The 18,162-nt window shown below is 44.9% G+C and overlaps 1 protein-coding gene across 1 annotated transcript in view; it reads right to left on the bottom strand.

Moving 5' to 3' along the window:
- The window catches only part of LOC138262378 (uncharacterized), a 269,900-nt gene continuing 251,738 nt past the window's right edge, over positions 1-18,162 (bottom strand). The window contains exon 38 of the mRNA XM_069212276.1: positions 1-1,910. Within this exon, the coding sequence (XP_069068377.1) occupies positions 1,792-1,910 (119 nt within the window). The 3' untranslated portion in view covers positions 1-1,791. The remainder of the gene's footprint in view (positions 1,911-18,162) is intronic.

Consider the following 18,162-nt stretch of genomic DNA (forward strand, 5'->3'; position numbering starts at 1 on the left):
TGCAAGGAGAGTTTATTCGTGTAATTATATATATTATAGATTTTGTAGTTTACATTCAATCCTGTAAAAAACTATGTTCTCTCTTTTTTTGTAAATACACAGGAAACATTTTCAAAGTATATAGGAACAAACATTATTATCCAAAGTATTGACTGTCATTATCTAGCTCTCAGTGCATCGATACATTGTACACACTTGAATTCTGTCCTGCTGGTGCTCCTTTATTTGTAGAAAGAGTATTCTTTTTCGATTACAGTTCGATTATATAATGCTTTTTCGATTACAGTTCGATTATATAATGCTAATGACTGCCCTGTGATACCCTATGGAAAGTAATGAATTGTAAATAACTGATTGTATCAGAATCAAACGTCTGTGCTTAGACAGGGCGGACATCCCATCGGTTTCATCATTTTTATGAAAACCTGGGAGTGAAAATGGTTTTCATCAATAATCAGTGCTGGACTCTAATCCATACATTCAGTGTGATTGGGCACTTTATCTCCTCGTGTCCAGGCAGTGTTGGCTCTTGGACAAGCCAGTACGAGGCGGCTATAGGCTCCCTCCAACAGGGGCCACAAGCTGCCCATGGATGCGTCAAATGATGCCCCACTGTCAAGGGAGGGGGTGGGGGAATAAAAATGTCACTTCTAATCTTTACTCGACCGTTTTCCCCGTCGCCAGGTTTCACATAGTTGCTGTATGGGAAAAGATGTTTAATTTTGGATTAAAACTTGACACCGCAGTACAGATTTTTGTATGGGTGCAATTTTGCCAGCTTTTGTAAATCTCATTCATACAATATTTCCGGGAAGATGCAGACATTGCATCTTTGCCGCCAGCGCAGGGTAAAGCTTTAAATATGCTGTGAAATGTGAGAGGGCTTATTTCCCCTTCTTATAGATGTAGGTAGGGGTTACATTCCTTATTTATTACAGCGGTGCTGAATTATTTAGTGAATGCAAAGTGATGTAATTTTGGTTGCATTACTGGAGACTTCGCCATTGCCTAGTCATAGAAGTGACAATTTCACAAGTAAACGAGGACATTTCACCCCAATGTCTTAAGTGCAGGTGAATGGGCATTGCTAAGTGTTTGGGTAACCTCACTGACTCTTGATAAAACAATATTCAGTGACATTCTGTCCCTTGACTTTGAATCACAGGAATGCCATCATCACTGATAATGGATAACACGAGCGGTGCTCTCACACCTTACACTCACAGGAATGCTTATGGTCTCACCCAATAGTGAGCAGCACAGCACCCACACGGTTTACCAAGGAGAAACAATTTATATTTTTAGCAAATTTTACAACAAGGTGTTCTGCAAGAAGGTCCTGTCTGAACAGTGCAATAGGAATTTCCAAAGTGTGTCAATATTTATGAGGTTAGAATGGCTGATCATTCACAAAGGTGTAAAGTGCAGATATATGTAAAGTCCATAGTAGTGTTTACTATCCCAAAAGTTTGTCAGTTCTGAATTTTGGTCCTGTGGTCTTTGCTCCCACGAAACAGTATCATTCCTTTCCTGGCCCTCAGAGGATCATTTCATCGGATATAGTAAAGGCAGGAGCCAGGATCACCTTTGAAGCTGCGGAACATCAGAAAATAATCACCGTATTTAAAGAATGTTGCCTCCCCCTTCCACTTCCACTTCAAACCAGAACCATTTAGAATAGAAACAACATATTTATATTGTCTGTGCGTTGCATTTTCAATTGTAAATGTGCGGTTCCTCAGCAAAATGATTGTTCTTAGAGTGCATCTGAAAGTTTTTTTTAAATGTAAATCAGTATTCAATGCTGAATGTAGTCGTTACAGCAACCAGTACACAGGCAATGATGATTCCATTTATAAGAAGTGGATGGGGGATTTTCATAGAAGCCCGTGCTCCTGATGCGGGCGGTCCTGCAAAAGAATAAAAACGCAAATGTTTAGACAAATTGATTCGTAATCTCTGTTGCTGCTCATTTCTGTTCTCACCATTCAAGAATATTCGCATTACTTACCGGTAACCCTTATACCTGCAAGTCTACCACCATCCACCCTGTCCTTGCTTTGTGAGGTGTGTCCACCTCCAACGCAGACTCCGCTCGCTAAAGCCAAAAGAACCTTCCAAATAGAAACCTCCTCTGCATAGCCACTTTCCTACAAGGGGAGGTGGCACAATCCATCTTTTAAAGTTACCTACACTTAGCTAGAATTAATCTGGAAAAAGGTCCTCGGGGATGGGTGTAATGTGAGAACACAGGAGAGGAAGGTAGGTTAGGATTAATGAAGGTTGACACTAAGTAACACAAGCATTACTTTGTCATTCCCTAGCTTACCCACTCCTTACCCTAAGAGAGTACACCAAAGGGGCATGTGATAGTCCTGCATTTCAAACCAACCGCATACCATACGTGCCAGAATCATAGAACCGCTAGCAAAATATGCCCTTTAACCTGACTACCAGGTACACCAACAGGGAAACTGCTAACAGATCCCAGTGGAGCCCAACAGAGTAAGTGATGGACTAGAACTCCAAAGTTCAAATAGTGAAGACAGGGTCACAGCCAAAAAGTGAGATTGCGTGCCAGTCACCACTCTCACAACGCAGAAATACTGTTGCAAGAAACACCTCTCTTCCAGGTCCACACTTCTGTCTGGTAAGGAAAGAGAAGAGAGCCTGTCCCAAAGTTCATCATAGCGACAACCAAACTACAACCAAAGGATTCTGTTCAAAACCACAAGCACGTCTCTGGTCCATGGAGACATTCTCCTTCAACATAGAAAACCCAAGGCCTCTCTGCTGTACTAAAGAGGCCCCCACAGTGGTCCAGAAGCAGCTGTTGGGATAGCATCAGGGCGAGATACCCCTCTAGGAGAACTGCAATCACAGCCTTCTGCTGCGAACAAGGCAATAACTTAAGCCATTTGGGACCAAATGCATGGCCCGCGCGCTCCCATGGATGTCATTTAGGGGTTGCCAGGGGTCGCAGCTGCGACCTCTGACTTGCCCTTTGCTACCCCTGGCATAGCCTTTGCGACCCCTGGCCTCAAAGGGGGCAAATTCAGTGCCAGGAACACATAGGCAGCTCTTCCTTATGGACCACAGTTGGGGCTCCACTCACTTTGTTTTCTGACAATTTTGTATTACACTAATAGTGAATAATCATATATACTCTATTAGTGTAATAAAAATGGAGTACAATTAGCTGGAATATGCCCTTCCGTGGCAGCTAAGGTAAGTAAACATGGTTTTAAATGTATGATGTGTGCGTGCTTGCGGCTGAGAGTTTGTTTATGTGAGAGTGTATGTAAGTGTGAGTTTGTGTGTATCTGTATGTGTTTATGAGTGAAAGGGGAGGTCAAAGGGAGTGTGATATCAATTCCGCTACCTCTGACATTTCGATGAATTGATGTCCATACGCGCCCCCTTGGGCGTTCAACTGAGATTCACCCATGCCAGGAGAGCACATAGAAGACAGGGTAATAGAAGACTCAGAACCCACAAGAAATCGTTATACATGGAACCCCGATGGAGACACTTGGCCCAGTTGCAAGGGCAAGCAGTCCAAGAAGAAGAGGCGGCAAGGAGACATGAGGCAGAAAGAATAAAATAAAGGCCTACTCAGAATTTAATCTAAAGCAGAAAGAGCCCAGACTTCCGAGGCTATACTTTCTTTTTTCCAATATACCTACCTAGGTTGAGGGTCACCTCTGAAGGACATGGGATTCAAACCCCCTTAACATTGTCTCAACAAGACATCCTGACATCTGTATGTGGTACCTGGGACCTGACCACGATCCTTCAACATGTGACTCCTTCACCTACTTGCACCAGAATTCCATGAAGGATGGTCAGTCAAATTAATTGTTCTTGTCTTGAGCAATTAAAGACACTCTCAGTCCCGCATTCCTTCCTAATGAGAGTCCCTCTAAGCGATCCTTCCACAAAAAACATAGGAATCACAGCAGCAAAGGCAAGTTCTTTTCATCTTTACAGAAACAGTCCTGCTTCTGGGGCCGTTTGGAGATTCAATGGCACATTCCTCTAATGCCTGTTTGTTCCTCTTCTTCCTTGGAGTCCATTACAGTTCTCAAGAAACCTCGATTGGATCTGTCCACCATTCTGTCTCAGGTTGAGTCCTTTAGTAAGTTATGTTAGATTTTTTCAGGGCCTCCTCTGTTCTGTGTGGGACACTTTACGTTTCCAAAGCTGGGACAGACCCTTTGGACCCAGCGCTTCAGGCATCTCCTCCCACACACCGCTCAGCATCATGTCTTCAGAGGCGGTGGCCCCTGTCCTGCCTCTATGGAAACCAGCTCCATGCAAGACGCTATTACTAATGACTTCGATCCCACTTCCAATACTGTCTCCAACATAACTCCAGGGGATGATTCAGCTCTAAAGTTAAAACACCCCTTTGAGGCCCAGCCTCTTGCTGACCTTCGTCCCACACCCTACAGTTTTTCACACTTAGAAGAACTCTTAAGCTCAGAGTCACATTTGCTTCATATGCTCAGCCTGGATTTTAGGAACATAGTGAAATTGCTTTAGAAGCTGATAAACGTTTCCTCTTCATCAGACACATTCTGGTCCTTCAGAGTGCCAATGGTCTTGATACATCCCTGGAGGATGAATTTCAGTATTCTTTGGACCCTCCTCCTGAGGACGTTTGTTTATTCACTGCCATTTTGTGTAAAGCAGTAGAGGCACCTGTGTTGCCCCTGCCATCTACTAGGCCAAAATCCAACATGCTGGCAGAGATCCATTTTTTGCAGCTCCGGAGACTCTTCTACCTTTAAAAAAGCCCCATCCTGATCTGTACTATCTGTCTGGAGAACCCCTTTTCATACACTGCATGTAACAGTTAGCTTGCTGGGTGCAACAGGCTTCTGCCTGATGATCCAAAAGTATTGGTGATTACTGTCTTCAGCAAAAGTAAACCCCTCCGCCTTCCCTACAATAACAGACCATGATTTCAAACACTTTGACTCCACGAAGTGCTAGTTTTTGCATTGAGCATTCTGATCATGTACATAGTCAATGCCACATTTCCCCAGATTGTATGTCCACACTCTGTGGGGAATGGCAAAGCTGGCTGCAGTGATCCCCCAAGATCATATAAAGGCAATTTTTGGAGTTTGTTGAATACAGCTGTGATGCTTCAATACAGATTCTGAAAAGTGGATTGGATGTGGCCGATGTGATGCCAGCTCTATGGCTACAGCTGTTATTCAGCGTAGGCACACCTGAATGTGGGCCAATGGAATTTCTTGGGACACCCAATCTGCCCAAATGAATATGCTGTTTGATAGTGTGAGATCCGTCTGCAAAAAAGTAGTGTCACACATGGAGTGCTTCAAGATCAACTGCACTATATCAGGTTGGGATCCCCAATCATACAATTAAACAAGCATGACAGCCAGTTATGTGGCTCTTTCGAAAGTCAACCTAACTAGCAGCATCAACCCTTTTAGCTGTCAAAGATCCCACAATTTGCTGCTTTCTTTGCAGCAGAGTTGATCTAAGGGAACTTCAGCAGCAGCAGGTCTAGTCTTCCCTTTTCAACTGATTTACCCATCACCATCAGCTTCCAGTTGAGGAAGGGTCTTCTATTGTGTGGCCCAGTGAGATTCCATTATTATTGATCACTGGATATCCCAGCTGATCTGCAAGGGGAATGCTTTTGGCTTTCTCTCTTCTCTTGCAGATCGTTCTCCATCCACCAGGAAGTGCACCTCAGCCCATGCATAGATCTTGGATGCACTGGTCGTACTGCAAAATAGGCATTAGGAATTCTGCCTGTAGAGGAGAGCAGCATAGGATTCAACTATTGTTCCCCAAGAAGAATGGGAGCCTGAGACGAATCCTGGATCTGTGCATCTGAAACATCTTTGTCCAGCTGGACAAGTACAAAATGCTCATGAATCTGGTTCTCCTGACCCTGAACACTCGTACTAGATGGTGTTGCTGGATTTCCAGGATACCTATTTCCATCTGCAGATGCTTCCATCTCACGGACACGATCTTCTCTTCATCCAGGGTCCCTCCACTTCCTGATAACGGTGCTACCTTTGGCCTTATGATCGCTCTTGGAGTCTCCATCATGGCTCTAGATGTGACCTTTGCTGGTTTCAGACCATCTGCAGCACACTTTGACACTGCTTCATTAGGTGCGTCTCTTCATCAAACAGCAGAAGTCTCACCTTGTCCTGGACGAAAGGGTGGCTTTCATAAAAGCAATTTTCAAATCAATTTACACAAGGGCTTTTCCCACTTGTGGCACTGGACAAAGAAATGGGGCATTCTTCAGGTGATGGCTTAACAGGATGTTTCCCATTGCATCTCTTCTTGCAAGGGCTCTGAATGTGAATACAGATGCCTTAGTTAAGAGTTCTGCAGAAAGTGCATAAGGATGATACACAGCTGATTTGCTTTGCACAGGGTGTGGCAAGGATCATTTGGTAGGACAATCTGTTAGAACTCAGTTTTCGCCTCCCTTCTCTCTCGTGGAAAGGGTAGATCTGCTTTTGCAGCTGGGTGATTGGGTTTGTCACCCCAATTCTTCGATGCTTCAGCTGCACATGGAGACTGAGCAATGCCATCTAGAGGCACCAAGCTTACCCCTAGAGGTAACTGTGGCATCTTAGCTACCTGAAAATCCACCATCAAGCTAGTCTATGAGGGCCACAGAGATAGGTTTGTCTCTTGATGTTAAGTTGCTGGCTTAAATCTTTTTGCAACCCACTTGTCTGATGTTGAGGGCCACATAGATAGGTTTGTCTCTTGATGTTAAGTTGCTGGCTTAAATCTTTTTGCAACCCACTTGTCTGATGTTCTGTACTTTGTATTATCCCTTCCTGTTGGATCTGACCCTCTCCGCAGGGGCACCCCCAAACATTTTTCCTTTACCCTCAACCATCTTTTTGTTTTGCTGAATTTGTTTTTGTTGGCCTTGGGACTCTGCACTTTACCACTGCTAACCAGTGCTAAAGTGCTCTCTCCTTAAAACATGGTAGAATTGGCTTATGCCCATATTTAATTTATTTGTAGAACCTAGTAAAGGGAAACTACCTGTGCTTCGACCTGTAAATTAAATGCTACTAGTGGGCCTGCAGCACTGATTGTGCCACCAATATAAGTAGCCTTTTAAACATGTCTCCGGCTTGCAACTGCAGCCTGTGTGTATAGTTTTAAACTGCCATTTCAACCTGGCAAAATAAACCTTTTGCAAGGACCGAACCTTCCATTTTCTTACTTATAGGTTACCCCTAGTGAAGGCCCTGGACAGCCCAGAGGGCAGGGTATAGTGCATTTAAAATGTAGCATATGCAATTTTAAGTTTCACATGTCCTGGTGGTGAAAAACTCTTAAATTTATTTTTCACTACTGCAAGGCCTATCTCTCTCATAGGATAACACTGGAAATACCCTATTACGTTTAACAAGCTATAACTTCCAAATGGGAACAGGTAACCAGTTCATGTCTGACGTCTTTGGAATTGTGTTAGAAATTGGGTCTCTAGTTGGCAGAGGTTTGCACTCTGTCCAAGTAGGGATCACAATACTAGTCAGGGTAAGTCAGATACACACCCTAAATTAACCTGTGCTCCTCCCCCGGTAGCTTGGCACAGGTCAGTCAGGCTTAACCTAGGAGGCAATGTGTAAAGTATTTGTGCAACACACTTAATTACAGAAAACTAGAGAATATTTATCTGAGTAAATCAAGACCAAAATGACAAAAAATAATCAGTAGAAGTTGAGATACAAATTTTTCTCAAATGTGAAAACAGTGCTTAGAAGTTTATAGCGGTCAAAAGGTTACTTGAGGTTGCTAGGGACCGGTGTAAATCCAAAATACAGGCTGACCGCTATGAAGGGTAGGCCAGCTACAGAACCCACGTAGGGTCCGCTGAACAGTACCTTTTTGGAGCAATGCATCCATGGTGAAGACATGATGCAACAATATTTCTGCAACACTTGGCTGATACGTCACATTAAAAAAAAAATTCTGCAGAATCTACTTCTGAGGCCCAGGGCTGGTAGGCAGCACTTCAGGCAATGGTAGGACTCACAGATGGCAGAATTCAGCAGCACCCAGAGAGTTGCAAGCAGTCTTTGATGTCCCAGAGACTGAAGAAGAACAGGGGGCAAGCAGCAATCCCTGGATCCTTAAAAGGGGACCTGAAGATGCTGCGCTAGCCCATAAATGGATCCAGCAGAACCGATACATCCCCTCTGCTGTGTGGTGCAATCCTGAGCAGAACTGACGCCTCTGCTGTGAGGGTTCTCCCAATGCAAAGATTCTGCACCGACCTCGCCACCCACATCGGAATCGCTGCTGTGCAAAGCTTCAGTGTTGCAGGCCCTCACATCACAAACCAGTCTCTACAACAATGCAGGATCTCGCATCACAGCCTTGCAAGTCTTTGGAGCTGATGCATTACCTCGACTGTGCAACACATCTTCGACACCAGACTTTGCATCGTAAGCCCTCATCGATGGGTTCCTTGATGACGATCTCACTTCACAGCTTCACAGCTCCTTGGAACCGATACATTTCCTTGACTGCGGGACACATCCCGGGCACTGGACCTCGAAGCCAGGATTTACGGTACTCTGGTTCAGCGGGCCTAACCGGGTCGCTGTAGTCAGCCGACAGTCCATTGCAGTCAGCCTGAACTTGTTTATTTGTCCTGGTCCAGTGCAACCAGATATCCACAGTTGGCACTTTCTGCTTTTTGCCATTATTTACAATGAAATCTTTTAATCTGCATATCTCCAGATTAAATGATTGTCATTTTGGTCTTGTTTTATTTATTAAAAGTTACCGTATTTTTCTAAACTGGTAAGGGGTCCTTTTGTGGTGTATTTTCACTGTGCATCCGAGTTAGGCCTGACTCTGTGCCATCCTACCCAAGGATTGAGCACATGTTAATTTAGGGGTTGCTTATGACTTCATCTTGACAAGGATTGTGGTCCCTGCTTAAGTAGTGTTCCCCCCAACCTGTAACCCAATTTCCTACACTCACTCAATAGTGCTTAGTGTTTCTACTGTGAATGGATATTTAGCTTATCTGCATATCATTTTATGCCTTCCTCATTAACCTTCCTTGTTCAATATACTATAGTGTGTTTCATGAAAGGTTTCGTATGTATATTTCTGCCCAATCTTTTTGCTGTTCCACTGTACGACAAATTTAATTTTGACTTTTCCGATGTCATCATCATACAAGTGAATGCACCATTGCTCTATTTGTCTCTCGGCCACCAGTTTAGTTTAGTTTAGTTTTAAGGATTTATAAAGCGCGTAGTGACCCGAAGGCATCCCAGCGCTAAACCTAACCTGACCAGTGCTGTCAATAGGAGAATTGAGAGAGCTACCTACAGAAAAGAATAGTTTTAAGTTTTTTTCTAAAAAGCAGTTCTGAGTGTTCATGACGGAGTTCGGAGGGAAGATCATTCCAGAGACGAGCGGCCTTGGTGAGGAAGGAGTTGGCCCCCCAGGCTCTCTTAGACCGCAAGATGGTCACAAGTCGAGAGAAGGAGGACCTCAGACTTCGAGAGGGGACATAAAGACATAGCCGCTTTCTAAAGTACATTGGACCCTTATGTTGCAGGGCTCTGTGAACAATGCATAGGGCCTTAAAATGAGTACGTTGCTTAATAGGGAGCCAGTGAAGTGTGGAAAGAGCAGGCTTAGCGGATACATGTCTGGGAAGATTGACAAGAAGCCTGGCAGCTGCGTTCTGGACTGTTTGTAGCCTTTTTAAAACATAAGCCGGGGCGCTGAGAAAAAGTGAGTTCCCATAATCCAACCGGGAGAGAATAAGAGTTTGAACAAGGATTCTTCTGGCCATAGGGGGAAGAAGATTCAAAATTTTCCTAGGGACTCTTAAAATGCCAAAGCATGTAGATGAAACTCTTTTTGCTTGATAGTCCATGGTCAGACAAGAATCTACCCAGAAACCAAGGCTTTTTACCTGGTCCTTGGGGGGAGGGAGATTATTGAAGGCCTCAGAGTACAGCGAAAGCGAAGGAGCTGGGGGGGCATTGCCTAGTACAATGACTTCTGACTTTCCATCATTGAATTTAAGCTTAGACTGGATCATCCAAACTCCAATGTCTTTCATACAACACGAAAGGTTGGCTGCCGACGAATCCCCGGAGCTGGATAGTGACACCACAAGTTGAGTATCGTCGGCATAGGTGACCAAGGACAGATTATAGGGAGCGATCACTTTAGCCAGTGGTGATAGATAAACATTAAAGGGAGTTGGGCTCAAGGAGGAGCCCTGGGGAACTCCACAAGTCAAGGGAAAGATATCAGAGAGGTAGGCTCGGTCCAGGACTTGAAAAGATCTACCTTTGACGAAAGCGGACAACCAGGACAATGCCAGGCCTCCTATCCCTAATTCCGAGAGCCTACGGCAGAGAAGGTTGTGGTCCACTGTATCAAAAGCAGCGCTGAGATCAAGTAGAATCATGGCCACATGAGACCCTTGGTCCACAAGTTGCCTGGCTGACTCAGTCACTGCAAGGAGGGCTGACTCCGTGCTGTGATGGGCTCTGAAACCCATTTGAGTGGGGTGAAGGAGTTCATGGCTCTCTAAGTAGCTGGTTAATTGGTGGTTAACATGTTTCTCCAAAATCTTTGTTGAAATGGGAAGGAGAGCAATGGGTCTATAATTCTCCAGCAGAGATGGGTCCAGTTTCGTTTTTTTTAAAAGAGGCTTAATGATGGCATGCTTAAAAAGAGGGGGAAGAAAACCTAAGGATAGGGAATGATTCAGTATTTTGGTGAGGGGAGGTACAACAATATCTGAAACTCGCGAGAGGATGGAGGGAGGGGCGGGGTCTAGGGGGGAGCCCGATTTAATTTGAAGAAGAAGGTTGGTAGTAACAGTATCAGTGAGAGGTGTAAAAACGGTTAATGTGCTTCCGGAAAGGGAGGGATCCATCATTTGGTGCTCTACTGTACCTGGGGGAGGAGGAGAAGGGAACCCAGAGTATATCTTGATGACTTTGTCATTGAAATGAGATGCCAGAAGATTACTATATTCAGTGGAGGGCTCTGTGGGAGGAGAGGGCATAGGGGTTATAGTTAATTCCTTAAAAATCTGAAAAATTTCCTTTTGTGAGCAGGAGGAGTTTTCTATTCTTAATCCGTAGTAGGAGGACTGGGCGGCTTTAATGTTTTGATGGTAGAGTCTGACAGATTGCCTATATATTTCTCTATCAATGGGACTGTAATTCTTTCTCCAAGCTCTTTCTAACCTTTTGCACATTTTTCTTAATTCTAACAGACGAGGTGAAAACCAAGGTTTAGCCTTATGGGGGGGCTTGTTAGATCTTAATTTGATGGGCAGAATACTATCCAAAGAGGAGGAGATCCATTCATTAAATAAATCTGCGAAGGTGGAGGGGGTGCTGGCCCCCAAGGAGGTCTGGAGAGCAGCCCGCCACTCCACAAGGGCCAATTTTGACCAAATGCGACCAAAGGTTGAGGAGGTAGGCTGCACATCTGGAGTAACTTTGCAGGGAAAAGAGAAAGATAAAAGGCAGTGATCCGTCCAGGTTAAAGGCTGGGACGGCAAGGTGGTGAGGACAGGGAGATTACTGAATAGGAGGTCCAGCGTATGGCCTTTAATATGGGTAGGTCCTATTACGTGTTGAATTAAATCAAGCGCAGAGAGGGACGCAAGTAGAGACCTGGCGTGCGGACAGTTTCCATTATCAAGATGGATGTTGAAATCCTCAAGGATAGTAAAGTTAGGGGATTTACAGATAAGACTAGCTGCAGCTTCTGGCAAGGAATCTAAAAAACAAATGCAAGGTCCTGGGGGTCGGTAGAGAAGCATACCTGAAAAGGTAAACGTGGGGGATAGGTAGAGAGAGAAAATTAAGCTTTCACACTCCGGGATATCAGAGGGGAAGGTGGTACACCGAAAGATATTTTTGTAAATAATGGCTAAACCGCCGCCTCTTCCGTGGAGTCGATCTACATGCGCCATAGAGTAGGTGGAGGGTAGAGAATTGCAGATATCTGCTGCTGAGTCACTGCCCAACCAGGTTTCGGTAAGAAACAAGGCGTCAGGGGAAAGATCTTCTATGAGGGTATATATGTGAAGGGAATGTGCTGGTAAAGAACGACAATTGAGGAGCAAAAATGTGCAGGTTACGGATGGGGGGGAGGTGGGGGGTGAGACAACCTTAGAGGAACTCGGGCAGGCCGGGCAGAAAGAAGAGGCATAAGACCCAGGGGGTACTAAGAGAGGTGGGCCAGATCGTGCCCCTCTGAGTGCATGAAGCTGCAAGAGAGAGTAGACTAACCTGTCTGTGGTAAAAGGAGCAGCATTTCTGGGCTCTGGGCGCTTCAGGGCGCGGACGGGCGCAGATGGGCTTGCCTTTGGTGCGCCTTTGGCGCGCCAGCGGCGCGCCAGCGGCGCGGCCGGCGTCCTTTTGGCATTAAATGAGCCGGGGGAGCCAAACGAGGCTGAAAAGCCTAAAAACAACTAGACCGCTAACCTAAAATGGCGGTCTAGTCAGTCCCAACCAGGAAGTGGGGAGAAAAGAAAAAAGTAAGCAACCGGGGACCACTGAACACGGGCCCCGAGGTTGCTGTGAGGTAGGGAATCAAGTTATGCCCCAAAAACACACACACAGAGACAAGGATGTGCCCCCAGTACTTGTGAATCCAGCAAAAGAAAAAATTTGATTATTCCCAGTCCCTTTATATTTTAAAAGAAAATCCCCCTAAAAAGAGTGACAAGCCAAAAAAGACTTTTAGAGGTTTAAAATGCCCAACAAACAATAAAAAACATTCGTTTCTTAAAAATATAAAAAAATGCTCACACGATCAGATTAGGTGCGCGGCCGGCGTCCTTCCGGCATTAAATGAGCCGGGGGAGCCAAATGAGGCTGAAAAGCCTAAAAACAACTAGACCGCTAACCCAAAATGGCGGTCTAGTCAGTCCCAACCAGGAAGTGGGGAGAAAAGAAAAAAGTAAGCAACCGGGGACCACTGAACACGGGCCCCGAGGTTGCTGTGAGGTAGGGAATCAAGTTATGCCCCAAAAACACACACTGTCTTCCTGATGGTGATTTGACCCATGAGCCTGGAGACATTCTTGTGCACTGTACGGGGCCACGACAGCTAATCTTGCTTACCCCAAGGGCATCACTGTAGCTTTTATTTGCCTGACAGCCACTTGCTCTTCATTACATGTAGTTGCTGAGCATTACTGTCAGACAGCTTAGAATAAGCTACTTACCTTCAGTAACAATCTTTCGAGTGGATACTGTAGCTATCTGCAGATTCTTCATCTCTTGAATCTCCTTCAGGTGCCAGACGGGAAAAAGGGAAACCTAAAACTGTTTCCTGTGTGGATCAATGGCTTCACGGCTCCTACCCAGCTTTGGGGTCTACTCTGGATTATTATCACTGAAACGTAAATGGTGCCACTGCGGCACACTGATGCAGTTCCTTATCCTTTTTTCTATGCTCTCAGATGCAGAAAATAGGAATGACCACTTATGGATGACAGGAAGCCTTACTCCATAGTACCACCTTCACTGGAAAAAATAAACGAAAATGCGTCTGAACCAACAATGACTGCTTCATGCTAACACATCCAACGATTGGCAATCAGAAAGACAGTCTTTAGAGTCAGGAGTCACAAAGGACACCTGAGCTGGGTTCAAAGGGTAAACACATCAGGAACATGAGCACCAAGTTAAGATGCTACTGAGTCTTAACAAATATTAGAGGTGAAAACAAAGGGATCAATCCCTTTAGAAAGTACATAACTACAGAAGACCTAAGCAGTAATGGATGAACTGACACAAAGGAAGGCAGAATGCCCCCTCCAATAAACTTTAACAGTCACCACAGCAAAGCCTTGCTGGTCAAGAGTTACAAACATAATACATGAGATAAACACTCCTTGAGGGGACCAGCTTCTTTCTCAGCACACTAAGAAACAAAATGGGACCAGAGCCCAGAATATACAGCCGTGGTAGAGGGGCAAAAGGCTGACAAAACAACATCGACCTCCTCTGCAAGTGCTCAGAAGGCACTGCTAAGTATCCAGGCATAAAGGTGGAGTCTCTGGAGATTCGGATGCAGGATCCTCTCGCTTGCAGTGAGACGAGATCAACCCTGAGCAGAAGAGAAGTGTCCCGGGACAGGTTGTCAAAATATATTTTACATTAATTATGAATTAGAGGAAAATTAGGGAAAAGGAGACACTGATTCGGAATGGTGGTAACAACAGCCTGGGATCATCATACACCACTGAGTAAAATCAATACATAAAAAAACGGTTAGAAACTCTTATGATAAAAGAAATAATTAAATGCAAATACATGAATCGATTGAGTTATCAGCTTCCCTCTCACCTAGTTCGAGAAGACTGTACATAGCTCCTGTTCTACACGGCTATAGGACCAGAGCCAGGGACTCTGAGTAGAGGAGACCATTGCTGCAGGGATGGTGGCAACACCATTGAGAAGTTGTTAGGGGTGATCCAGTGCAAAGGTAAGTAGAGGCAGAAGAGTGAGTCTATAGAAGTCTGAACTTGTAGAAGCACAGATGGAACAAAGGATCAGTAGGCAGTATGGCCCAGAGGGGGACGGCAACCTAGAAGGGAGAAAATAAAAAAGTATGGGTTTGCAAAGCCGATTGACAAATTGGGCCAGAAGTCCAATTCCGTGAGATTTTTATGTTCTTACGCTAAACTTCTCCTGAAGTTCCTCCCCTAACCCAGAAGTCATACCACACCATCTCCTGTGCTACGTTCTGTGTCCCTGTCTTCTGCTGTTTCATACCTGACCCTTTTTCACCTTATGAGGCTCTAAATCTTGGATACCAGTCTGAGAGTACTGAATGAATCGTTTTTGTCTCTTGTTGTTCCTTCACCTTCCTGTCATAGGTGGATCAGATCAAGTACCAAACTCTCCATGGCCAGTCTGGCATGATTAATAGCATCTGTGCTGATTCCTGGCACAGTTTCCTCAGAGCACAAGGCTTCCTTTAGCAAAAATGCTCCTTTCCTTTAGAGGCTGCCTGCTTCAGGGACTTGCTCATTGAGGGCGAGCTGGACTTATACTTGGATCTACCATGAGAAGCGGAATTGGAACAACGCTGCTTCTCTCTGTGCACGTTTCACACATGCACCATGAATAACTTAATTTTCTGCTCCTTGATGGCTTTTTTGTGCATGCAGTGGCACTTCTCACATGACTTGGTGGGGCCAGACGGGAAGATCTGAGATCCACATCGCTCTGCTGCCGGAATGGCAACTCCTAAACACTGACTTTTCAAAGGAGATTTCCCTGTCAGTCCTGTATAAAATGATTCTATGTGGAAAACTAGAGCAACTCTAGATCTGACTTGAAGGGTGCACGCAAAAAAGATCTGATGTCATTGTGTCACAGTGGCACCTCATATAACTCTATTATATCATGTCTTGTGTGGATCGCAAAGCTGGGTCTGTGCTACTGCCCCTATAGATACAGGAAAGCTATGGTGACTATGCAAGAGGTGAGAAATCCGCAGGTGGTGGAAGTATCCCTCAGAAGAGGAGTGATGGATACTTCACTGGGGCTGTGTTCTATGTTTTCCATGGTTAATCAGCACTACTCAGTCCAGCTACCCGATGAGCATTGTTTTGGGACACCTCCCTAAGGTGTGGAATCTGTGGGCAGAAGCATACATAAGAGACATGAGTTACTACCTTTGGTAACAATATTACTCTTGGGCACTGTATCTTCCTGCATATTTCTCAATGCTGTCCCTTCTCCATCTCTCTGAGATAGTCCTGTTCATTATAAATTTCCAAAGTATTCAGCTGTTACTTCCATGGTTTTATTGGCAGCTCGTAAGTTCTTATGGTGGAAAAAATTTTGTCACTCATGTGCTAGGCAGTGCCATAGAGAGGCAGATGTCATCATTAGATGAGCGGGTGGAGCTGCGACTCGATTATCGTGGTGCCATATGCAGTAGTTTGAGAGCTACTGCTAGAGGAAAGTTTCACCATCCAGACTGGATCCTATGGATTTTAATTAAGTGAGAAGTCTCCTGGTCCTATAACCTCCAGAAACATTATTACCAAAGATAAATACCGTTTTCATCTTGCATTTGCAACCATAGACCTTCCCACTGAGTGTTGTGACCTTCCTGTAATGTAAATGTACATAGAGTGGCTTATCACCTGTGAGGGTTTCAAGGCACTGTCCATGGGCAGAGTAAGTGATTTGTCTAGAATCACAGGACATTGCTCCAATGCTTAGGCTCAATCCCAGATCTCTAGCTCAGTCTTACCGCTGCGGTACAATCCTCCTCCAATTAGCATCATGAGAATATCAATGGCACTGTCCAAAGTGATCAAAACTCTGAAGAATTGGCTTTTTGAGGGCAGTGAAAACAAATGCAGAAATTGCCAGGTACTGAGGAAGGAAAATTATAAAAAGTATAGTTTTTCTCATGGTACTTCCCAATAAACTGTATAATATCTTTGCACGAGTGAATGCTCTCCAGGGACTTTTTTATAAGATATTTTTTCATGTCTGAAAAAAACCTTTAAATTAAACAAACATGCCTCTAAGAGGAAACATTCTCTGAACTTTGCTATTTGAACAATACATGGAGTTAGCCAAGTCAGTCATATAACATCTTTGACTGAAAAGACCCCTGTCCTCTGGCATGCACGGCAGCCTCCAGTGCGATGATAGAAAGAAAGGAAGGGGGTTTGGGTACACGCACTCTGCCATTCTAGAGCAATTAGAAGCGTTGGCATTTTCAATTATAAAAGTTAGGAAATGACTTCGGGGTGCAGTGGGATTGGAAGACGGGTGTAGGTTAATGTCCTTGACCAGTCTATGAAAAGTCATCGGCCATAGAAGAGGCTCTGGGAGTCTGGACAGTCATGGCATTTTGCATATTAACTACATCAGTAGTTAATATGTGCCGTGGGACCACCTGCACCCAGCGAGATTGCAGGGGACTGGGACTCTTTTATTCCTTACCCAAGGGCGGCATTCAGCAGGTCTCAGTAGTAGGTACATTTAAATATTCCTGGCCGCTGCTTGTCCTGCCAGTGGTACGACCCAAGGCAGGCATTCATAGTGCAGTTTGCATCCCAGTGAGTCAAAACACCCCCGTGCTGTTTCATTGTTATGGGCCCCCAACCCAGCAGTCATTCGTATCAGCTGACGTACCACTGATAGCTAAGTTTGCGCTGGGATCTTCCCTGTGCAGTAAGGCTCACATGCCTTGTTGACTGTGGGCGCCACCTGGGCAGAGCTCTGCACAGCTTGAGGAAAGCTCTGGTTAGAAAACGGTTTTCATGTACATCTCTTGCCATCTGTTCTATCTTAATGTCTAGAGGCGCTCAGACTGCAGCCCAAAATGGCCTTCTAAAGTTTTCTGCTCTTGATTCAAAGGTTTTACCATTTTTGTTGGAATGGTGGGTGGAGAAAAAACGGACTCTGATTTTGTATATAATCTTCACAACAACTAATACCAGGTTGTCATTTTTTAATTATCTGCCATGAAGAGAAACCGTTGGACATTTTCGTGCCTTGTGGGTTTTAGGATGGAGATGCCAGACTGGGGGGCTTACTGTCTGCAAAAAGTAGCCTTACTTATGGCCCAGGTAGGCTGTTCAAAGCTCCCTCCGAAGCAGCCTTTGTTTTTTAGTAGACATTTCCCCTGGAAAGTTCTTCTGTTGTTCCCGTCTCTGGAGGTGTTGCTATATTTTCCAGTATGGGACATGGGAATGCTGCTGACACCTTCATGTCTGGAAGTTACTTTCACTTTTCTAGGAGTACAGAGTGAAGAGTTTCAGCCTCCTGCTTTACACACTGAGTCTCCTTATCGAAAAGGGAGACAATCTCCTAAATGGCATGTCCGCTATCTTCGTTTCAGTTCGCAGAGAAAGGGAGAAGGGATGAAGCCATAAAGAGTGTCCGACTGACCGTGGGTCACAAGTGCCTCTGGCAGCCACGTATAGTGAAGCTTTAGCTGACTGACCACCCGGTCTGATGAGATCATTACAACTTTATGAATTCTTTAAAATCCTTTCAGTTGTCTTTTGCAATTGCTAGTGCTCAGTGCATTTCTTCAAGCTGTTCCCGAGCCCTCAGGTGCACCTCCTTATAGGAGCGGAGG

Source organism: Pleurodeles waltl, chromosome 10, assembly GCF_031143425.1.
Source record: "Pleurodeles waltl isolate 20211129_DDA chromosome 10, aPleWal1.hap1.20221129, whole genome shotgun sequence".
In the NCBI taxonomy this organism is placed as follows: domain Eukaryota; kingdom Metazoa; phylum Chordata; class Amphibia; order Caudata; family Salamandridae; genus Pleurodeles; species Pleurodeles waltl.